We start from the raw sequence: 24,864 nt of genomic DNA, 5'->3' as shown, positions 1-24,864 counted from the left end.
GTCACCTGCCGTCACATCCCGGATACATCACATAATACCCGTCACCTGCCGTCACATCCCGGATACATCACATAATACCTGTCACCTGCTGTCACATCCCGGAAACATCACATAATACCTGTCACCTGCCGTCACATCCCGGATACATCACATAATACCTGTCACCTGCTGTCACATCCCGGATACATCACATAATACCCGTCACCTGCCGTCACATCCCGGATACATCACATAATACCCGTCACCTGCTGTCACATCCCGGATACATCACATAATACCTGTCACCTGCCGTCACATCCCGGATACATCACATAATACCTGTCACCTGCTGTCACATCCCGGATACATCACATAATACCCGTCACCTGCCGTCACATCCCGGATACATCACATAATACCCGTCACCTGCCGTCACATCCCGGATACATCACATAATACCCGTCACCTGCCGTCACATCCCGGATACATCACATAATACCTGTCACCTGCTGTCACATCCCGGATACATCACATAATACCTGTCACCTGCCGTCACATCCCGGATACATCACATAATACCTGTCACCTGCTGTCACATCCCGGATACATCACATAATACCTGTCACCTGCTGTCACATCCCGGATACATCACATAATACCTGTCACCTGCCGTCACATCCCGGATACATCACATAATACCTGTCACCTGCCGTCACATCCCGGATACATCACATAATACCTGTCACCTGCCGTCACATCCCGGATACATCACATAATACCCGTCACCTGCCGTCACATCCCAGATACATCACATAATATCTGTCACCTGCCGTCACATCCCGGATACATCACATAATACCCGTCACATCCCGGATACATCACATAATACCTGTCACCTGCTGTCACATCCCGGATACATCACATAATACCTGTCACCTGCCGTCACATCCCGGATACATCACATAATACCTGTCACCTGCCGTCACATCCCGGATACATCACATAATACCTGTCACCTGCTGTCACATCCCGGATACATCACATAATACCTGTCACCTGCCGTCACATCCCGGATACATCACATAATACCCGTCACCTGCCGTCACATCCCGGATACATCACATAATACCTGTCACCTGCTGTCACATCCCGGATACATCACATAATACCTGTCACCTGCCGTCACATCCCGGATACATCACATAATACCTGTCACCTGCCGTCACATCCCGGATACATCACATAATATCGGTCACCGCTCCATAGACCACTATGACAATATTAAAGGAGCACTCCACTTTTTGTTTTTTGTATTGCAGCCTCCATTTGGTGTGTCACTGGGGTGCTGCGTGCAAAAACACTTACTGATCCCCGCATCTTGTACTTTTCTGGTCCAGCGCCGCTCACGTGATCGATCTTTCCTCTGAATTGTCCGGACTCACTGTGCTCTTGAATAAAACGAAACTCAGGCTGTCATTGCATTCCTGTGGGCGCCAGAACGAGGCCAGAACGAGGCTCCATGGGAATGCGGTTTTCTGAAAAGCAGCGATTCCAGATCTGGTCAGAATGAAGATCACGTGAGCGGCGCTGGACCTAAAAAACGACAAGATGCGGGGATCGGTAAGTATTTTTGCACACAGCACCCCACTGAAACACCAATGTACAAATGGAGGCTACAATAGAAGAAAAAAAAAGCGCAGTGCTTCTTCACGCCACGGCCTCGCAGCCATGACATCGGACTCATCTCCACAAGTCTCCAGGACGTCCCCAGCACTCACCTTCTCTCCACTGGAATAGAAGAAGTAACGAAGCCGCACAATGTTGCAGTGATCCAGCTTTCTCATTATTTGCAGCTCCCGATTCTGAAATGTAATGAAAAAAACACACAAAATTATCATCTTATTTAACGCAACAACGGTAAATAACGGGACAAACATGAACTCCGCATCAGGATCCCGAAACAAAGCGTTACTGACGCAGCAGGGCGGAGGTGAATGGATGGGTCACCCACTCTATGGGGCAGTAGTGGCAGCCATATTGGTTGTCGTCCAGTCATCCTCACACTCCTGAAACTGCCGATTTATACAGGAACACCCTCCCCCCCCCCCCCCCAAAAAAAATAATCATCGCCATTAAGGAGTGACAACCAATGTGACGGCCATGAAAGACTGAAGGGTGAACAGCGCATGTTCCTGGCCATGCAGATATACGTCCCCCCTCCCCCATATATCTGCACAACTGGAAGGACGCTAGGAGATCTGCACAGGCAGCCATATTTACAGTCCTGACGTGACATAACATATCCAGAGAGCTGTGCGGCCACGTAATGGGATCCTATAGGAAACGTCATTGTCGCGGAGACAACAGCCCCAGCACCCGGCCAATGGCGTAGACATCAGTGATGGGGGTACTCTAGGCCAAATCCCACCGAGCCCCCAGAGAGGAGGACACGGGCTCTAATGACCAGCGGTTCCGATGTTTCCTCCACGACCTAAGACCCGGCCTTCTGCTTTTAGGTTGATACGGAATCACTTTATAATGACAAGTTCAACATTTTTCTAACATACTTTGTGCTTCAATTCCCCACCATTTTCAAGACCTCTGCTTACCATTAGTGAATGAAAACACGCTTTGTTTAAATCCACAGGTTTATATCCTGACCTAGTCCTGCTGACAGAGCATTGCACGCCAACCTCTGAGCTACATACAGCGGTCTCCTGATAGTCTGCTACAATGTATCATAGAAGGTAAAACGTATCAGCCGTGACCGGCTACAATTATAGAAAACCTTCATAAGGATCAGGTCGGTAAAGGCTTCCCATTCATTGATAGCAAGCAGGGATCTTGGAAATTATTAGAAATTTGCAACACTTATCAACACCATGATTTTTACACGACTGAAAAGCACCGATCTGGTCGGCCAATTACGCGCCTGCGCCGGGTCCTCCTCGTCTGACGAGCCTCTCATATCCGTCAGACTTATTGTTAGCAGGCGACTAATTCTGTCAGCGAAATGAGAAAATGCAATCAACTGATCATTACAGAAAAGATCTCAACCGGTTCAATGTCCTCGGATCTAGCAGCCGCCATGAATAAAATATCAGATAATTACTCTCACTTTTCCTGACAAGCCGCCGACGGCAAAAGCGGAGACATTCACTCTGCAGGCAAATCTGCCAACTCCATATTAAAAAAACACACGACTCCAAAAACTCCATCCGCGATGCAATGAGACCTGGGCAGAGGCGGATCAGGGTTCGGATCTCGCATACGTCCTGTCATGGCGGTCGTGGACGGAGTGCTCATTCAGTAGTGACCGGTCATCACCTTTCTCCAGTGGTGGCAGCGGTGACGCCAGGTCGTCGTCTCACTTACTTACACGTTGCTATTTTTGGACAATGAATCTGTGCCAAGCTTATAAAAAACTAATTATAACTAATTAAAAAAATACAAACGGCAGAACAGCACAGACCTGAAAAAGCAGTATGGTGGCAACAGGAAGAGTGCGGCCCAGGTCATGTGACAGGTGAGTAACCAGAGTAAAAAAAAGACTGAAATAAGGGACAACAGCAAGACATACAACATCCAGCAGAGGGCAGCAGCACAAGCATCCAAAGCCTCCACAGGAGGAAGCTGCGGCCTCCGGCCCTGTGCCCTCCACTACTTCTCCTGTATCCTCCTCCAGTGCCGTTTCCCCCCCACTGCTTCTCCTGTATCCTCCTCCAGTGCCGTTTCCCCCCCACTACTTCTCCTGTATCCTCCTCCAGTCCTGTGCCCTCCACTACTTCTCCTGTATCCTCCTCCAGTCCTGTGCCCCCACTACTTCCCCTGTATCCTCCTCCAGTGCCGTTTCCCCCCCACTACTTCTCCTGTATCCTCCTCCAGTGCCGTTTCCCCCCCACTACTTCTCCTGTATCCTCCTCCGGTCCTGTGCCCTCCACTACTTCCCCTGTATCCTCCTCCAGTGCCGTTTCCCCCCCACTACTTCTCCTGTATCCTCCTCCAGTGCCGTTTCCCCCCCACTACTTCTCCTGTATCCTCCTCCGGTCCTGTGCCCTCCACTACTTCCCCTGTATCCTCCTCCAGTGCCATTTCCCCCCCACTACTTCTCCTGTATCCTCCTCCGGTCCTGTGCCCTCCACTACTTCTCCTGTATCCTCTTCCGGTCCTGTGCCCTCCACTACTTCTCCTGTATCCTCCTCCAGTCCTGTGCCCTCCACTACTTCTCCCGTATCCTCCTCCAGTCCTGTGCCCCCCACTACTTCTCCTGTATCCTCCTCCAGTCCTGTGCCCTCCACTACTTCTCCTGTATCCTCCTCCAGTCCTGTGCCCTCCACTACTTCTCCTGTATCCTCCTCCAGTCCTGTGCCCCCACTACTTCTCCTGTATCCTCCTCCAGTCCTGTGCCCCCACTACTTCCCCTGTATCCTCCTCCAGTCCTGTGCCCCCACTACTTCCCCTGTATCCTCCTCCAGTCCTGTGCCCCCACTACTTCCCCTGTATCCTCCTCCAGTGCCGTTTCCCCCCCACTACTTCTCCTGTATCCTCCTCCGGTCCTGTGCCCTCCACTACTTCCCCTGTATCCTCCTCCAGTCCTGTGCCCTCCACTACTTCCCCTGTATCCTCCTCCAGTCCTGTGCCCTCCACTACTTCCCCTGTATCCTCCTCCAGTCCTGTGCCCTCCACTACTTCCCCTGTATCCTCCTCCGGTCTTGTGCCCTCCACTACTTCTCCTGTATCCTCCCCTCCAGTCCCGTGCCCTCCACTACTTCTCCTGTATTCTCCTCCAGTTCTCTGCCCCCACTACTTCCCCTGTATCCTCCTCCGGTCTTGTGCCCTCCACCACTTCTCCTGTATCCTCCTCCAGTCCTGTGCCCTCCACTACTTCTCCTGTATCCTCCTCCGGTCCTGTGCACTCCATTACTTCCCCTATATCCTCCTCCAGTGCCGTTTCCCCCCCACTACTTCCCCTGTATCCTCCTCCGGTCCTGTGCCCTCCACTACTTCCCCTGTATCCTCCTCCAGTCCTGTGCCCTCCACTACTTCTCCTGTATCCTCCTCCAGTCCTGTGCCCTCCACTACTTCTCCTGTATCCTCCTCCAGTCCTGTGTCCTCCACTACTTCTCCTGTATCCTCCTCCAGTCCTGTGCCCTCCACTACTTCTCCTGTATCCTCCTCCAGTCCTGTGCCCTCCACTACTTCTCCTGTATCCTCCTCCAGTCCTGTGCCCCCACTACTTCTCCTGTATCCTCCTCCAGTTCTGTGCCCTCCACTACTTCCCCTGTATCCTCCTCCAGTCCTGTGCCCTCCACTACTTCTCCTGTATCCTCCTCCGGTCCTGTGTCCCCACTACTTCTCCTGTATCCTCCTCCGGTCCTCTGCCCTCCACCACTTCTCCTGTATCCTCCTCCAGTCCTGTGCCCTCCACTACTTCTCCTGTATCCTCCTCCAGTCCTGTGCCCCCACTACTTCCCCTGTATCCTCCTCCAGTCCTGTGCCCCCACTACTTCTCCTGTATCCTCCTCCAGTTCTCTGCCATCCACTACTTCCCCTGTATCCTCCTCCGGTCTTGTGCCCTCCACTACTTCTCCTGTATCCTCCCCTCCAGTCCTGTGCCCCCCACTACTTCCCCCTGTATCCTCCTCCAGTCCTGTGCCCTCCACCACTTCTCCTGTATCCTCCTCCAGTCCTGTGCCCTCCACTACTTCTCCTGTATCCTCCTCCGGTCCTGTGCCCTCCATTACTTCCCCTGTAATCTCCTCCAGTGCCGTTTCCCCCCCACTACTTCCCCTGTATCCTCCTCCGGTCCTGTGCCCTCCACTACTTCCCCTGTATCCTCCTCCAGTCCTGTGGCCTCCACTACTTCTCCTGTATCCTCCTCCAGTCCTGTGCCCTCCACTACTTCTCCTGTATCCTCCTCCAGTCCTGTGCCCCCACTACTTCTCCTGTATCCTCCTCCAGTCCTGTGCCCTCCACTACTTCTCCTGTATCCTCCTCCGGTCCTGTGTCCCCACTACTTCTCCTGTATCCTCCTCCGGTCCTCTGCCCTCCACCACTTCTCCTGTATCCTCCTCCAGTCCTGTGCCCTCCACTACTTCTCCTGTATCCTCCTCAAGTCCTGTGCCCTCCACTACTTCTCCTGTATCCTCCTCCGGTCCTGTGCCCCCACTACTTCTCCTGTATCCTCCTCCAGTCCTCTGCCCCCACTACTTCTCCTGTATTCTCCTCCAGTCCAGGGCCCTCCACTACTTCCCCTGTATCCTCCTCCAGTCCTGTGCCCTCCATTACTTCCCCTGTATCCTCCTCCAGTGCCGTTTCCCCCCCACTACTTCCCCTGTATCCTCCTCCGGTCCTGTGCCCTCCACTACTTCCCCTGTATCCTCCTCCAGTCCTGTGCCCCCACTACTTCTGCTGTATCCTCCTCCAGTCCTGTGCCCTCCACTACTTCCCCTGTATCCTCCTCCGGTCCTGTGCCCTCCACTACTTCCCCTGTATCCTCCTCCAGTCCTGTGCCCTCCACTACTTCTCCTGTATCCTCCTCCGGTCCTCTGCCCTCCACCACTTCTCCTGTATCCTCCTCCAGTCCTGTGCCCCCACTACTTCTCCTGTATCCTCCTCCAGTCCTGTGCCCTCCACTACTTCCCCTGTATCCTCCTCCAGTCCTGTGCCCTCCACTACTTCTCCTGTATCCTCCTCCGGTCCTGTGTCCCCACTACTTCTCCTGTATCCTCCTCCGGTCCTCTGCCCTCCACCACTTCTCCTGTATCCTCCTCCAGTCCTGTGCCCTCCACCACTTCTCCTGTATCCTCCTCCAGTCCTGTGCCCTCCACTACTTCTCCTGTATCCTCCTCCAGTCCTGTGCCCCCACTACTTCTCCTGTATCCTCATCCAGTCCTGTGCCCTCCACTACTTCTCCTGTATCCTCCTCCGGTCCTGTGCCCCCACTACTTCTCCTGTATCCTCCTCCAGCCCTGTGCCCTCCACTACTTTCCCTGTATCCTCCTCCAATGCCGTTTCCCCCCCACTACTTCTCCTGTATCCTCCTCCGGTCTTGTGCCCTCCACTACTTCCCCTGTATCCTCCTCCAGTCCTGTGCCCCCACTACTTCTCCTGTATCCTCCTCCAGTTCTCTGCCATCCACTACTTCCCCTGTATCCTCCTCCAGTGCCGTTTCCCCCCCACTAGTTCCCCTGTATCCTCCTCCGGTCCTGTGCCCTCCACTACTTCCCCTGTATCCTCCTCCAGTCCTGTGGCCTCCACTACTTCTCCTGTATCCTCCTCCAGTCCTGTGCCCTCCACTACTTCTCCTGTATCCTCCTCCAGTCCTGTGCCCCCACTACTTCTCCTGTATCCTCCTCCAGTCCTGTGCCCTCCACTACTTCTCCTGTATCCTCCTCCGGTCCTGTGTCCCCACTACTTCTCCTGTATCCTCCTCCGGTCCTCTGCCCTCCACCACTTCTCCTGTATCCTCCTCCAGTCCTGTGCCCTCCACTACTTCTCCTATATCCTCCTCCAGTCCTGTGCCCCCACTACTTCCCCTGTATCCTCCTCCAGTCCTGTGCCCCCACTACTTCTCCTGTATCCTCCTCCAGTTCTCTGCCATCCACTACTTCCCCTGTATCCTCCTCCGGTCTTGTGCCCTCCACTACTTCTCCTGTATCCTCCCCTCCAGTCCTGTGCCCCCCACTACTTCCCCCTGTATCCTCCTCCAGTCCTGTGCCCTCCACCACTTCTCCTGTATCCTCCTCCAGTCCTGTGCCCTCCACTACTTCTCCTGTATCCTCCTCCGGTCCTGTGCCCTCTATTACTTCCCCTGTATCCTCCTCCAGTGCCGTTTCCCCCCCCACTACTTACCCTGTATCCTCCTCCGGTCCTGTGCCCTCCACTACTTCCCCTGTATCCTCCTCCAGTCCTGTGCCCTCCACTACTTCTAATGTATCCTCCTCCAGTCCTGTGCCCTCCACTACTTCTCCTGTATCCTCCTCCAGTCCTGTGCCCCCACTACTTCTCCTGTATCCTCCTCCAGTCCTGTGCCCTCCACTACTTCCCCTGTATCCTCCTCCAGTGCCGTTTCCCCCCCCACTACTTACCCTGTATCCTCCTCCGGTCCTGTGCCCTCCACTACTTCCCCTGTATCCTCCTCCAGTCCTGTGCCCTCCACTACTTCTAATGTATCCTCCTCCAGTCCTGTGCCCTCCACTACTTCTCCTGTATCCTCCTCCAGTCCTGTGCCCCCACTACTTCTCCTGTATCCTCCTCCAGTCCTGTGCCCTCCACTACTTCCCCTGTATCCTCCTCCAGTCCTGTGCCCTCCACTACTTCTCCTGTATCCTCCTCCGGTCCTGTGTCCCCACTACTTCTCCTGTATCCTCCTCCGGTCCTCTGCCCTCCACCACTTCTCCTGTATCCTCCTCCAGTCCTGTGCCCTCCACCACTTCTCCTGTATCCTCCTCCAGTCCTGTGCCCTCCACTACTTCTCCTGTATCCTCCACCAGTCCTGTGCCCCCACTACTTCTCCTGTATCCTCCTCAAGTCCTGTGCCCTCCACTACTTCTCCTGTATCCTCCTACGGTCCTGTGCCCCCACTACTTCTCCTGTATCCTCCTCCAGTCCTCTGCCCCCACTACTTCTCCTGTATTCTCCTCCAGTCCAGGGCCCTCCACTACTTCCCCTGTATCCTCCTCCAGTCCTGTGCCCTCCATTACTTCCCCTGTATCCTCCTCCAGTGCCGTTTCCCCCCCACTACTTCCCCTGTATCCTCCTCCGGTCCTGTGCCCTCCACTACTTCCCCTGTATCCTCCTCCAGTCCTGTGCCCCCACTACTTCTCCTGTATCCTCCTCCAGTCCTGTGCCCTCCACTACTTCCCCTGTATCCTCCTCCGGTCCTGTGCCCTCCACTACTTCCCCTGTATCCTCCTCCAGTCCTGTGCCCTCCACTACTTCTCCTGTATCCTCCTCCGGTCCTCTGCCCTCCACCACTTCTCCTGTATCCTCCTCCAGTCCTGTGCCCCCACTACTTATCCTGTATCCTCCTCCAGTCCTGTGCCCTCCACTACTTCCCCTGTATCCTCCTCCAGTCCTGTGCCCTCCACTACTTCTCCTGTATCCTCCTCCGGTCCTGTGTCCCCACTACTTCTCCTGTATCCTCCTCCGGTCCTCTGCCCTCCACCACTTCTCCTGTATCCTCCTCCAGTCCTGTGCCCTCCACCACTTCTCCTGTATCCTCCTCCAGTCCTGTGCCCTCCACTACTTCTCCTGTATCCTCCTCCAGTCCTGTGCCCCCACTACTTCTCCTGTATCCTCATCCAGTCCTGTGCCCTCCACTACTTTCCCTGTATCCTCCTCCAGTGCCGTTTCCCCCCCACTACTTCTCCTGTATCCTCCTCCGGTCTTGTGCCCTCCACTACTTCCCCTGTATCCTCCTCCAGTCCTGTGCCCTTCACTACTTCTCCTGTATTCTCCTCCAGTCCTGGGCCCTCCACTACTTCCCCTGTATCCTCCTCCAGTCCTGTGCCCTCCATTACTTCCCCTGTATCCTCCTCCAGTGCCGTTTCCCCCCCACTACTTCCCCTGTATCCTCCTCCGGTCCTGTGCCCTCCACTACTTCCCCTGTATCCTCCTCCAGTCCTGTGCCCCCACTACTTCTCCTGTATCCTCCTCCAGTGCCGTTTCCCCCCCCCCACTACTTCTCCTGTATTCTCCTCCAGTTCTCTGCCTCCCACTGCTTCCCCTGGATCTTCCTCCAGTCCTGTGCCCTCCACTACTTCCCCTGTATCCTCCTCCGGTCTTGTGCCCTCCACTACTTCTCCTGTATCCTCCCCTCCAGTCCTGTGCCCTCCACTACTTCCCCTGTATCCTCCTCCAGTCATGTGCCCTCCACTACTTCCCCTGTATCCTCCTCCAGTCCTGTGCCCCCACTCCTCATGTATCCTCCTCCGGTCCTGTGCCCCCACTACTTCTCCTGTATCCTCCTCCAGTCCTGTGCCCTCCACTACTTCTCCTGTATCCTCCTCCAGTCCTCTGCCCTCCACTACTTCTCCTGTATCCTCCAGTCCTGTGCCCTCCACTACTTCTCCTGTATCCTCCTCCAGTCCTGTGCCCTCCACTACTTCCCCTGTATCCTCCTCCACTCCTGTGCCCTCCACCACTTCTCCTGTATCCTCCTCCAGTCCTGTGCCCTCCACCACTTCTCCTGTATCCTCCTCCAGTCCTGTGCCCTCCACTACTTCTCCTGTATCCTCCTCCGGTCCTGTGCCCTCTATTACTTCCCCTGTATCCTCCTCCAGTGCCGTTTCCCCCCCCACTACTTACCCTGTATCCTCCTCCGGTCCTGTGCCCTCCACTACTTCCCCTGTATCCTCCTCCAGTCCTGTGCCCTCCACTACTTCTCCTGTATCCTCCTCCAGTCCTGTGCCCTCCACTACTTCTCCTGTATCCTCCTCCAGTCCTGTGCCCCCACTACTTCTCCTGTATCCTCCTCCAGTCCTGTGCCCTCCACTACTTCCCCTGTATCCTCCTCCAGTCCTGTGCCCTCCACTACTTCTCCTGTATCCTCCTCCGGTCCTGTGTCCCCACTACTTCTCCTGTATCCTCCTCCGGTCCTCTGCCCTCCACCACTTCTCCTGTATCCTCCTCCAGTCCTGTGCCCTCCACCACTTCTCCTGTATCCTCCTCCAGTCCTGTGCCCTCCACTACTTCTCCTGTATCCTCCTCCAGTCCTGTGCCCCCACTACTTCTCCTGTATCCTCCTCAAGTCCTGTGCCCTCCACTACTTCTCCTGTATCCTCCTCCGGTCCTGTGCCCCCACTACTTCTCCTGTATCCTCCTCCAGTCCTCTGCCCCCACTACTTCTCCTGTATACTCCTCCAGTCCAGGGCCCTCCACTACTTCCCCTGTATCCTCCTCCAGTCCTGTGCCCTCCATTACTTCCCCTGTATCCTCCTCCAGTGCCGTTTCCCCCCCACTACTTCCCCTGTATCCTCCTCCGGTCCTGTGCCCTCCACTACTTCCCCTGTATCCTCCTCCAGTCCTGTGCCCCCACTACTTCTCCTGTATCCTCCTCCAGTCCTGTGCCCTCCACTACTTCCCCTGTATCCTCCTCCGGTCCTGTGCCCTCCACTACTTCCCCTGTATCCTCCTCCAGTCCTGTGCCCTCCACTACTTCTCCTGTATCCTCCTCCGGTCCTCTGCCCTCCACCACTTCTCCTGTATCCTCCTCCAGTCCTGTGCCCCCACTACTTCTCCTGTATCCTCCTCCGGTCCTGTGTCCCCACTACTTCTCCTGTATCCTCCTTCGGTCCTCTGCCCTCCACCACTTCTCCTGTATCCTCCTCCAGTCCTGTGCCCTCCACCACTTCTCCTGTATCCTCCTCCAGTCCTGTGCCCTCCACTACTTCTCCTGTATCCTCCTCCAGTCCTGTGCCCCCACTACTTCTCCTGTATCCTCATCCAGTCCTGTGCCCTCCACTACTTCTCCTGTATCCTCCTCCGGTCCTGTGCCCCCACTACTTCTCCTGTATCCTCCTCCGGCCCTGTGCCCTCCACTACTTCCCCTGTATCCTCCTCCAGTGCCGTTTCCCCCCCACTACTTCTCCTGTATCCTCCTCCGGTCTTGTGCCCTCCCCTACTTCCCCTGTATCCTCCTCCAGTCCTGTGCCCTCCACTACTTCTCCTGTATTCTCCTCCAGTCCTGGGCCCTCCATTACTTCCCCTGTATCCTCCTCCAGTCCTGTGCCCTCCATTACTTCCCCTGTATCCTCCTCCAGTGCCGTTTCCCCCCCACTACTTCCCCTGTATCCTCCTCCGGTCCTGTGCCCTCCACTACTTCCCCTGTATCCTCCTCCAGTCCTGTGCCCCCACTACTTCTCCTGTATCCTCCTCCAGTGCCGTTTCCCCCCCCCCCCACTACTTCTCCTGTATTCTCCTCCAGTTCTCTGCCTCCCACTGCTTCCCCTGTATCTTCCTCCAGTCCTGTGCCCTCCACTACTTCCCCTGTATCCTCCTCCGGTCTTGTGCCCTCCACTACTTCTCCTGTATCCTCCCCTCCAGTCCTGTGCCCTCCACTACTTCCCCTGTATCCTCCTCCAATCCTGTGCCCTCCACTACTTCTCCTGTATCCTCCTCCGGTCCTCTGCCCTCCACCACTTCTCCTGTATCCTCCTCCAGTCCTGTGCCCCCACTACTTCTGATGTATCCTCCTCCAGTCCTGTGCCCTCCACTACTTCCCCTGTATCCTCCTCCAGTCCTGTGCCCTCCACTACTTCTCCTGTATCCTCCTCCGGTCCTGTGTCCCCACTACTTCTCCTGTATCCTCCTCCGGTCCTGTGCCCTCCACTACTTCCCCTGTATCCTCCTCCAGTCCTGTGCCCTCCACTACTTCTCCTGTATCCTCCTCCGGTCCTCTGCCCTCCACCACTTCTCCTGTATCCTCCTCCAGTCCTGTGCCCCCACTACTTCTCCTGTATCCTCCTCCAGTCCTGTGCCCTCCACTACTTCCCCTGTATCCTCCTCCAGTCCTGTGCCCTCCACTACTTCTCCTGTATCCTCCTCCGGTCCTGTGTCCCCACTACTTCTCCTGTATCCTCCTCCGGTCCTCTGCCCTCCACCACTTCTCCTGTATCCTCCTCCAGTCCTGTGCCCTCTACCACTTCTCCTGTATCCTCCTCCAGTCCTGTGCCCTCCACTACTTCTCCTGTATCCTCCTCCAGTCCTGTGCCCCCACTACTTCTCCTGTATCCTCATCCAGTCCTGTGCCCTCCACTACTTCTCCTGTATCCTCCTCCGGTCCTGTGCCCTCCACTACTTCCCCTGTATCCTCCTCCAGTGCCGTTTCCCCCCCACTACTTCTCCTGTATCCTCCTCCGGTCCTGTGCCCCCACTACTTCTCCTGTATCCTCCTCCGGCCCTGTGCCCTCCACTACTTCCCCTGTATCCTCCTCCAGTGCCGTTTCCCCCCCCACTACTTCTCCTGTATCCTCCTCCGGTCTTGTGCCCTCCCCTACTTCCCCTGTATCCTCCTCCAGTCCTGTGCCCTCCACTACTTCTCCTGTATTCTCCTCCAGTCCTGGGCCCTCTACTACTTCCCCTGTATCTTCCTCCAGTCCTGTGCCCTCCACTACTTCCCCTGTATCCTCCTCCGGTCTTGTGCCCTCCACTACTTCTCCTGTATCCTCCCCTCCAGTCCTGTGCCCTCCACTACTTCCCCTGTATCCTCCTCCAATCCTGTGCTCTCCACTACTCCCCCTGTATCCTCCTCCAGTCCTGTGCCCTTCACTACTTCCCCTGTATCCTCCTCCAGTCCTGTGCCCCCCACTACTTCCCCTATATCTTCCTCCAGTCCTGTGCCCTCCACTACTTCTCCTGTGCCCTCCACTACTTCTCCTGTATCCTCCTCCAGTCCTGTGCCCTCCACTACTTCTCCTGTATCCTCCTCCAGTCCTCTGCCCTCCACTACTTCTCCTGTATCCTCCAGTCCTGTGCCCTCCACTACTTCTCCTGTATCCTCCTCCAGTCCTGTGCCCTCCACTACTTCCCCTGTATCCTCCTCCACTCCTGTGCCCTCCACCACTTCTCCTGTATCCTCCTCCAGTCCTGTGCCCTCCACCACTTCTCCTGTATCCTCCTCCAGTCCTGTGCCCTCCACTACTTCTCCTGTATCCTCCTCCGGTCCTGTGCCCTCCACTACTTCTCCTGTATTCTCCTCCAGTCCTGGGCCCTCTACTACTTCCCCTGTATCTTCCTCCAGTCCTGTGCCCTCCACTACTTCCCCTGTATCCTCCTCCGGTCTTGTGCCCTCCACTACTTCTCCTGTATCCTCCCCTCCAGTCCTGTGCCCTCCACTACTTCCCCTGTATCCTCCTCCAATCCTGTGCTCTCCACTACTCCCCCTGTATCCTCCTCCAGTCCTGTGCCCTTCACTACTTCCCCTGTATCCTCCTCCAGTCCTGTGCCCCCCACTACTTCCCCTATATCTTCCTCCAGTCCTGTGCCCTCCACTACTTCTCCTGTGCCCTCCACTACTTCTCCTGTATCCTCCTCCAGTCCTGTGCCCTCCACTACTTCTCCTGTATCCTCCTCCAGTCCTCTGCCCTCCACTACTTCTCCTGTATCCTCCAGTCCTGTGCCCTCCACTACTTCTCCTGTATCCTCCTCCAGTCCTGTGCCCTCCACTACTTCCCCTGTATCCTCCTCCACTCCTGTGCCCTCCACCACTTCTCCTGTATCCTCCTCCAGTCCTGTGCCCTCCACCACTTCTCCTGTATCCTCCTCCAGTCCTGTGCCCTCCACTACTTCTCCTGTATCCTCCTCCGGTCCTGTGCCCTCTATTACTTCCCCTGTATCCTCCTCCAGTGCCGTTTCCCCCCCACTACTTCCCCTGTATCCTCCTCCGGTCCTGTGCCCCCACTACTTCTCCTGTATCCTCCTCCGGTCCTGTGCCCTCCACTACTTCTCCTGTATCCTCCACCGGTCCTGTGCCCTCCACTACTTCTCCTGTATCCTCCTCCGGTCCTGTGCCCTCCACTACTTCTCCTGTATCCTCCTCCAGTCCTGTGCCCTCCACTACTTCTCCTGTATCCTCCTCGTGTCCTGTGCCCTCCACTACTTCTCCTGTATCCTCCTCGTGTCCTGTGCCCTCCACTACTTATCCTGTATCCTCCTCCAGTCCTGTGACCTCCACTACTTCCCCTGTATCCTCCTCCGGTCCTCTGCCCTCCACCACTTCTCCTGTATCCTCCTCCACTCCTGTGCCCTCCACCACTTCTCCTGTATCCTCCTCCAGTCCTGTGCCCTCCACCACTTCTCCTGTATCCTCCTCCAGTCCTGTGCCCTCCACTACTTCTCCTGTATCCTCCTCCGGTCCTGTGTCCTCCACTACTTCTCCTGTATCCTCCTCCGGTCCTGTGCCCTCCACTACTTCTCCTGTATCCTCCTCCAGTGCTGTTTCCCCCCCACTACTTCCCCTGTATCCTCCTCCGGTCCTGTGCCCCCACTACTTATCCTGTATCCTCCCCTCCAGTCCTGTGCCCTCCACTACTTCTCCTGTATCCTCCTCCAGTCCTGTGCCCTCCACTACTTCTCCTGTATCCTCCACCGGTCCTGTGCCCTCCACTACTTCTCCTGTATCCTCCTCCGGTCCTGTGCCCTCCACTACTTCTCCTGTATCCTCCTCCAGTCCTGTGCCCTCCACTACTTCTCCTGTATCCTCCTCGTGTCCTGTGCCCTCCACTACTTCTCCTGTATCCTCCTCGTGTCCTGTGCCCTCCACTACTTATCCTGTATCCTCCTCCAGTCCTGTGCCCCCACTACTTCCCCTGTATCCTCCTCCAGTGCCGTTTCCCCCCCACTACTTCCCCTGTACCCTCCAGTCCTGTGCCCCAACTACTTCCCCTGTATCCTCCTCCGGCCCTGTGCCCTCCACTACTTCCCCTGTATCTTCCTCCAGTCCTGTGCCCGCCACTACTTCTCCTGTATTCTCCTCCAGTCCTGTGCCCTCCACTACTTCTCCTGTATCCTCCTCCAGTCCTCTGCCCCCCACTACTTCTCCTGTATTCTCCTCCAGTCCTGTGCCCTCCATTACTTCCCCTGAATCTTCCTCCATTCCTGTGCCCTCCACTACTTCCCCTGTATCTTCCTCCAGTCCTGTGCCCTCCACTACTTCCCCTGTATCTTCCTCCAGTCCTGTGCCCTCCACTACTTCTCCTGTATCCTCCTCCAGTCCTGTGCCCTCCACTACTTCTGTATTCTCCTCCAGTCCTGTGCCCTCCATTACTTCCCCTGTATCTTCCTCCATTCCTGTGCCCTCCACTACTTCCCCTGTATCTTCCTCCAGTCCTGTGCCCTCCACTACTTCCCCTGTATCATCCTCCAGTCCTGTGCCCTCCACTACTTCTCCTGTATCCACCAGTCCTGTGCCCTCCAATACTTCTCCTGTATCCTCCTCCAGTCCTGTGCCCTCCACTACTCCCCCTGTATCCTCCTCCAGACCTGTGCCCTTCACTACTTCCCCTGTATCTTCCTCCAGTCCTGTGCCCTCCACTACTTCCCCTGTATCATCCTCCAGTCCTGTGCCCTCCACTACTTCTCCTGTATCCACCAGTCCTGTGCCCTCCACTACTTCCCCTGTATCTTCCTCCAGTCCTGTGCCCTCCACTACTTCCCCTGTATCTTCCTCCAATCCTGTGCTCTCCACTACTCCCCCTGTATCCTCCTCCAGTCCTGTGCCCTTCACTACTTCCCCTGTATCCTCCTCCAGTCCTGTGCCCCCCACTACTTCCCCTATATCTTCCTCCAGTCCTGTGCCCTCCACTACTTCTCCTGTGCCCTCCACTACTTCTCCTGTATCCTCCCTCCAGTCCTGTGCCCTCCACTACTTCTCCTGTATCCTCCAGTCCTGTGCCCTCCACTACTTCTCCTGTATCCTCCTCCAGTCCTGTGCCCTCCACTACTTCTCCTGTATCCTCCTCCAGTACTGTGCCCTCCACTACTTCCCCTGTATCTTCCTCCAGTCCTGTGCCCTCCACTACTTCTCCTGTATCCACCAGTCCTGTGCCCTCCACTACTCCTGTATCCTCCCTCCAGTCCTGTGCCCTCCAAGTATCCTCCTCCAGTCCTGTGCCCTCCACTACTTCTCCTGTATCCTCCTCCAGTCCTGTGCCCTCCACTACTTCCTCTGTATCTTCCTCCAGTCCTGTGCCCTTTACTACTTCCCCTGTATCCTCCTCCAGTCCTGTGCCCTCCACTACTTCTCCTGTGCCCTCCACTACTTCTCCTGTGCCCTCCACTACCTCAGCGCTAATCTCTATCACATGGTGAGTAGAAGTCCAGAGGGTCTGTGCGCACCTGCCCAGCAAAACATAGCAACATGGAGTAAAAAAAGCCTGACGAACATCAGGACAGCTATTCCGGTATAGATCAGGTGTTATCCTGCCAGAAGATAAACCCGCCATCATACACGACCTACTACATGCAGAAACTAAACATGTAATAACCCCGCACTGAGGAGATATACAGAGAACATGTAATAACCCGCACTGAGGAGATATACAGAGAACATGCAATAACCCCGCACTAAGGAGATATACAGAGAACATGTAATAACCCCGCACTGAGGAGATATACAGAGAACACGTAATAACCCCGCACTGAGGAGATATACAGAGAACACATAATAACCCCGCACTGAGGAGATATACAGAGAACACGAAATAACCCGCACTGAGGAGATATACAGAGAACACATAATAACCCCGCACTGAGGAGATATACAGAGAACACGTAATAACCCCGCACTGAGGAGATATACAGAGAACACGTAATAACCCCGCACTGAGGAGATATACAGAGAACACGTAATAACCCCGCACTGAGGAGATATAGAGAGAACATATAATAACCCGCACTGAGGAGATATACAGAGAACATATAATAACCCAGCACTGAGGAGATATACAGAGAACATGCAATAACCCCGCACTGAGGAGATATACAGAGTACATATAATAACCCCGCACTGAGGAGATATACAGAGAACATGTAATAACCCCGCACTAAGGAGATATACAGAGAACATGTAATAACCCCGCACTGAGGAGATATACAGAGAACATGTAATAACCCCGCACTGAGGAGATATACAGAGAACATGTAATAACCCCGCACTGAGGAGATATACAGAGAACATGTAATAACCCCGCACTGAGGAGATATACAGAGTACATATAATAACCCCACACTGAGGAGATATACAGAGAACACGTAATAACCCCGCACTGAGGAGATATACAGAGTACATATAATAACCCCGCACTGAGGAGATATACAGAGAACACGTAATAACCCCGCACTGAGGAGATATACAGAGAACATATAATAACCCCGCACTGAGGAGATATACAGAGAACATATAATAACCCCGCACTGAGGAGATATACAGAGAACATATAATAACCCCGCACTGAGAAGATATACAGAGAACACGTAATAACCCCGCACTGAGGAGATATACAGAGAACATGTAATAACCCCGCACTGAGGAGATATACAGAGAACACGTAATAACCCCGCACTGAGAAGATATACAGAGAACACGTAATAACCCCGCACTGAGAAGATATACAGAGAACACGTAATAACCCCGCACTGAGGAGATATACAGAGAACATATAATAACCCCGCACTGAGGAGATATACAGAGAACACGTAATAACCCCGCACTGAGGAGATATACAGAGAACATATAATAACCCCGCACTGAGGAGATATACAGAGAACATATAATAACCCCGCACTGAGGAGATATACAGAGAACACGTAATAACCCCGCACTGAGGAGATATACAGAGAACATGTAATAACCCCGCACTGAGAAGATATACAGAGAACATGTAATAACCCGCACTGAGGAGATATACAGAGAACATATAATAACCCGCACTGAGGAGATATACAGAGAACATGTAATAACCCCGCACTAAGGAGATATACAGAGAACATGTAATAACCCCGCACTAAGGAGATATACAGAGAACATGTAATAACCCCGCACTGAGGAGATATACAGAGAACATATAATAACCCGCACTGAGGAGATATACAGAGAACATGTAATAACCCCGCACTGAGGAGATATACAGAGAACATATAATAACCCCGCACTGAGGAGATATACAGAGAACACGTAATAACCCCGCACTGAGGAGATATACAGAGAACATGTAATAACCCCGCACTGAGGAGATATACAGAGAACACGTAATAACCCCGCACTGAGGAGATATACAGAGAACACGTAATAACCCCGCACTGAGAAGATATACAGAGAACATGTAATAACCCGCACTGAGGAGATATACAGAGAACATATAATAACCCGCACTGAGGAGATATACAGAGAACATGTAATAACCCCGCACTGAGGAGATATACAGAGAACACGTAATAACCCCACACTGAGGAGATATACAGAGAACATGTAATAACCCCGCACTGAGGAGATATACAGAGAACATGTAATAACCCCACACTGAGGAGATATACAGAGAACATGTAATAACCCGCACTGAGGATATATACAGAGAACACGTAATAACCCCGCACTGAGGAGATATACAGAGAACATGTAATAACCCCGCACTGAGGAGATATACAGAGAACATATAATAACCCCGCACTGAGGAGATATACAGAGAACACGTAATAACCCCGCACTGAGGAGATATACAGAGAACATGTAATAACCCCGCACTGAGGAGATATACAGAGAACATATAATAACCCGCACTGAGGAGATATACAGAGAACATGTAATAACCCGCACTGAGGAGATATACAGAGAACATGTAATAACCCCGCACTGAGGAGATATACAGAGAACATATAATAACCCGCACTGAGGAGATATACAGAGAACATGTAATAACCCCGCACTGAGGAGATATACAGAGAACATGTAATAACCCCGCACTGAGGAGATATACAGAGAACATGTAATAACCCCGCACTAAGGAGATATACAGAGAACATGTAATAACCCTGCACAGAAGAAACACTATTTAAAGCTGTAGGATAATCACAGGGACCCCCAGCAACCTGCTCTTATCTGAAGGGAAAGGGTTTAATTTCTCTGCAGCGCCACCACGGGGGAAAAGAAGACATTACACAGTTCTTACTATAGTCACTCTCTGGAGAGAAGGTTCTTAAACTACTACTATTAAGCCCCCTACCCAAATATCTGACAACACTTCTTCTATAGCGGACAACCACTCTATTTTGGCAGCGTTCAGGAAGACAGGCGTCCACAGGGGAATCCGGCTCTACATAAATGACATTAAAGTGTGATCTGGACCCTAGACATTTACAGCACTTCCACAGGATATACCATAGATGTCTCATTAACGCTGGTCACAACTCTGGGTCCCGGAGTCATCTGACCCCCATCTGCCTGGTGGGGTGAGCGCCACATTTAAGTGGAGGATGAATGGAAAGGTGCATGTGCCTGTAGATATTCCATGAATGTCTATGGTGGGAATTAAAGGGTTCTACACTTCTTGGTAGACGGGTCCTCAGATGTTACACAGATCACAGTATTTCCCTCTGCTGGATCCTGGCAGGAAAAAAGGAGCACAGGTAAAGATAACGATATGGAGACAAACACCGGACGGTGACTAGAACGCTTCACTGTACTCGATGGATAGAAGAATGGTTCTCAGCACTCAAGAGAGTCCGATAAACCGAACACACACCACCACAATGATAGCAACCCAAACCGAGGCCCACCGCAATGACAGCAACCCGAACCGAGGCCCACCGCAATGACAGCAACCCGAACCGAGGCCCACCGCAATGACAGCAACCCGAACCGAGGCCCACCACAATGACAGCAACCCGAACCGAGGCCCACCGCAATGACAGCAACCCGAACAGAGGCCCACCGCAATGACAGCAACCCGAACCGAGGCCCACCGCAATGACAGCAACCCGAACCGAGGCCCACCGCAATGACAGCAACCCGAACCGAGGCCCACCGCAATGACAGCAACCCGAACCGAGGCCCACCGCAATGACAGCAACCCGTACCGAGGACCACCGCAATGACAGCAACCCGAACCGAGGCCCACCGCAATGACAGCAACCCGAACCGAGGCCCACCGCAATGACAGCAACCCGAACCAAGGCCCACCGCAATGATAAGAGACCAGGACCCTGCACCAAGAAAGCTTGTGTGTCCATCACTCTATACACAATCACCGTAACTGTACACAGGACCTAAGACCGCAGGATCTATATATGTGACTGATATCAGCCGCTCCTATAACACTGCTGTACTATTATATCCTCCGTCCTTACATCTATATGTGACTGATATCAGCCGCTCCTCTTATATCACCGCTGTACTATTATATCCCCCAGTACTTACATCTATATATGTGACTAATATCAGCCGCTCCTCTTATATCACTGCTGTACTATTATACCCTCCAGTCCTTACATCTATATATATGACTGATATCAGCCGCTCCTCTTATATCACTGCTGTACTATTATATCCTCCAGTCCTTACATCTATATATGTGACTGATATCAGCCGCTCCTCTTATATCACTGCTGTACTATTATATCCTCCAGTCCTTACATCTATATATGTGCCTGATATCAGCCGCTCCTCTTATATTACTGCTGTACTATTATACCCTCCAGTCCTTACATCTATATATGTGACTGATATCAGCCGCTCCTCTTATATCACTGCTGTACTATTATATCCTCCAGTCCTTACATCTATATATGTGACTGATATCAGCCGCTCCTCTTATATCACTGCTGTACTATTATATCCTCCAGTCCTTACATCTATATATGTGCCTGATATCAGCCGCTCCTCTTATATTACTGCTGTACTATTATACCCTCCAGTCCTTACATCTATATATGTGACTGATATCAGCCGCTCCTCTTATATCACTGCTGTACTATTATATCCTCCAGTCCTTACATCTATATATGTGACTGATATCAGCCGCTCCTCTTATATCACTGCTGTACTATTATATCCTCCAGTCCTTACATCTATATATATGTGACTGATATCAGCCACTCCTCTTATATCACTGCTGTACTATTATATCCTCCAGTCCTTACATCTATATGTGTGACTGATATCAGCCGCTCCTCTTATATTACTGCTGTACTATTATATCCTCCAGTCCTTACATCTATATATATGACTGATATCAGCCGCTCCTCTTATATCACTGCTGTGCTATTATATCCTCCAGTCCTTACATCTATATATGTGACTGATATCAGCCGCTCCTCTTATATCACTGCTGTACTATTATATCCTGCAGTCCTTACATCTATATATGTGACTGATATCAGCCGCTCCTCTTATATCACTGCTGTATTATTATATCCTCCAGTCCTTACATCTATATATGTGACTGATATCAGCCGCTCCTCTTATATCACTGCTGTACTATTATATCCTCCAGTCCTTACATCTATATATGTGACTGATATCAGCCGCTCCTCTTATATCACTGCTGTACTATTATATCCTCCAGTCCTTACATCTATATATATGACTGATATCAGCCGCTCCTCTTATATCACTGCTGTAGTATTATATCCTCCAGTCCTTACATCTATATATGTGACTGATATCAGCCGCTCCTCTTATATCACTGCTGTACTATTATATCCTCCAGTCCTTACATCTATATATGTGACTGATATCAGTCGCTCCTCTTATATCACTGCTGTACTATTATATCCTCCAGTCCTTACATCTATATATGTGACTGATATCAGCCGCTCCTCTTATATCACTGCTGTACTATTATATCCTCCAGTCCTTACATCTATATATGTGATATCAGCCGCTCCTCTTATATCACTGCTGTGCTATTATATCCTCCAGTCCTTACATCTATATATGTGACTGATATCAGCCGCTCCTCTTATAATGCGCGGCCCGTTAATCCTGCTTCAACGTAACGTCCATCTCTGATCAGCAGAAACCAAATCTACAAAACAAATGGCAATAAGGCGCCGGTTCCTTGAATTCTGCGCTGAGGAGCGGTTTCCAGGGATCGGTGCCCCCTCCGCAGCACAGCTCTGTGTGAAATGCCACCAGGATACATGAGACCGCAGATCTGTGATCGCCCGTCCAGCGTCTGTCCCCCCCAGTGCACACATCCCAGGAGGCCGCCAGACAGAGGAAGACTGGACGGTGCCCAGACAGGGAAGGGTTAAGGCGCTCTCTGACATGTGACCTGCGTGAATTCCTTTGTCCCAGCTCCAGATCTGTGAGATGTAAGGAGTGGGGGAAGGGTCTGGCTGGGGAGGCTTTGTCTGTCCTGACAGCTGTTCCCTCGCTACAATGTGTCCGGTCCCAGCTGCGGCCCCTGCTCCATCCCTCGCCCCTGCTCCATCCCTCGCTGCGAGGTCTGGCGCTGCCCCTCACCCCCTGCTGCAGAGCCCGTACACAATGGCCGGAGGCTGCAGCGACGAACGTGGCCGGACCGCGAAAATCAAGCGTGAGCGGGAACCAGCGGTCCCACAATACAACAATGTCATCAGAAGTGTAGGGATCAGTGATCCTAAACCTGCCCCTCCCCCCCCAACAACTGCAATGACCCCGATCCCTGCCCCCTCCCCTCCAATAACTGAAATCATCCTAAACCTGCCCCCTCCCCCCAATAACTGCAATCATCCTAAACCTGCCCCCCCAATAACTACAATCATCCTAAACTTGCCCCTTCCCCCAATAACTGCAATCATCCTAATCCTGCCCCCTCCCCCCCCCCAATAACTGCAATCATCCTAATCCTGCCCCCTCCCCTCCAATAACTGCAATCATCCTAAACCTGCACCCTCCCCTCCAATAACTACAATCATGATAAACCTGCCCTTTCCCCCCCATTAACTGCAATCATCCTAAACCTGCCCCCTCCCCTCCAATAACTGCAATCCTCCTAATCCTGCCCCCTCCCCTCCAATAACTGCAATCATCCTAATCCTGCCCCCTCCCCTCCAATAACTGCAATCATCCTAATCCTGCCCTTCCCCCCCCCCAATAACTGCAATCATCCTAATCCTGCCCACTCCCCTCCAATAACTGCAATCATCCTAAACCTGCCCCCTCCCCTCCAATAACTGCAATCATCCTAATCCTGCCACCTCCCCTCCAATAACTGCAATCATCCTAATCCTGCCCCCTCCCCTCCAATAACTGCAATCCTCCTAATCCTGCCCCTTCCCCTCCAATAACTGCAATCATCCTAAACCTGCCCCCTCCCCTCCAATAACTGCAATCATCCTAATCCTGCCACCTCCCCTCCAATAACTGCAATCATCCTAAACCTGCCCCCTCCCCCCCAATAACTGCAATCATCCTAAACCTGCCCCCTCCCCTCCAATAACTGCAATCATCCTAATCCTGCCCCCTCCCCCCCAATAACTACAATCATCCTAAACCTGCCCCCTCCCCCCCAATAAATACAATCATCCTAAACCTGCCCCCTCCCCTCAAATAACTGCAATCCTCCTAATCCTGCCCCCTCCCCTCCAATAACTGCAATCATCCTAATCCTGCCCCCTCCCCTCCAATAACTGCAATCATCCTAAACCTGCCCCCTCCCCCCCCCCAATAACTACAATCATCCTAAACCTGCCCTCTCCCCCCCCCCAATAACTACAATCATCCTAAACCTGCACCCCCCAATAACTACAATCATCCTAAACCTGCCCCCTCCCCTCCAATAACTGCAATCATCCTAATCCTGCCCCTTTCCCCCAATAACTGCAATCATACTAATCCTGCACCCTCCCCTCCAATAACTGCAATCATCCTAAACCTGCCCCCTCCCCTCCAATAACTGCAATCATCCTAATCCTGCCCCCTCCCCCCCAATAACTGCAATCCTAAACCTGCCCTTTCCCCCCCCAATAACTGCAATCATCCTAAACCTGCCCCCTCCCCCCCCAATAACTGCAATCATCCTAAACCTGCCCCCTCCCCCCCCAATAACTGCAATCATCCTAAACCTGCCCCCTCCCCTCCAATAACTGCAATCATCCGAATCCTGCACCCTCCCCTCCAATAACTACAATCATGATAAACCTGCCCTTTCCCCCCCATTAACTGCAATCATCCTAAACCTGCCCCCTCCTCTCCAATAACTGCAATCCTCCTAATCCTGCCCCCTCCCCTCCAATAACTGCAATCATCCTAATCCTGCCCCCTATCCTCCAATAACTGCAATCATCCTAATCCTGCCCTTTCCCCCCCCCCCCCAATAACTGCAATCATCCTAATCCTGCACCCTCCCCTCCAATAACTGCAATCATCCTAAACCTGCCCCCTCCCGTCCAATAACTGCAATC

At 53.0% G+C, this 24,864-nt stretch overlaps 1 protein-coding gene across 4 annotated transcripts in view; it reads right to left on the bottom strand.

Annotated features, from left to right (window-relative positions):
* Positions 1-24,864, bottom strand: part of GSK3B (glycogen synthase kinase 3 beta) — a 94,887-nt gene that overhangs the window by 35,093 nt on the left and 34,930 nt on the right. For all 4 annotated transcript variants that reach the window (XM_075854725.1, XM_075854726.1, XM_075854723.1 and 1 more), the window contains exon 3: positions 1,758-1,841. In XM_075854725.1, the coding sequence (XP_075710840.1) occupies positions 1,758-1,841 (84 nt within the window). The remainder of the gene's footprint in view (positions 1-1,757; positions 1,842-24,864) is intronic.

This window comes from Rhinoderma darwinii, chromosome 2 (genome assembly GCF_050947455.1).
Source record: "Rhinoderma darwinii isolate aRhiDar2 chromosome 2, aRhiDar2.hap1, whole genome shotgun sequence".
Taxonomy (NCBI): domain Eukaryota; kingdom Metazoa; phylum Chordata; class Amphibia; order Anura; family Rhinodermatidae; genus Rhinoderma; species Rhinoderma darwinii.
Note: the sequence above shows the minus strand (reverse complement) of the source record. Positions and strands in the feature narration are given on the sequence as shown.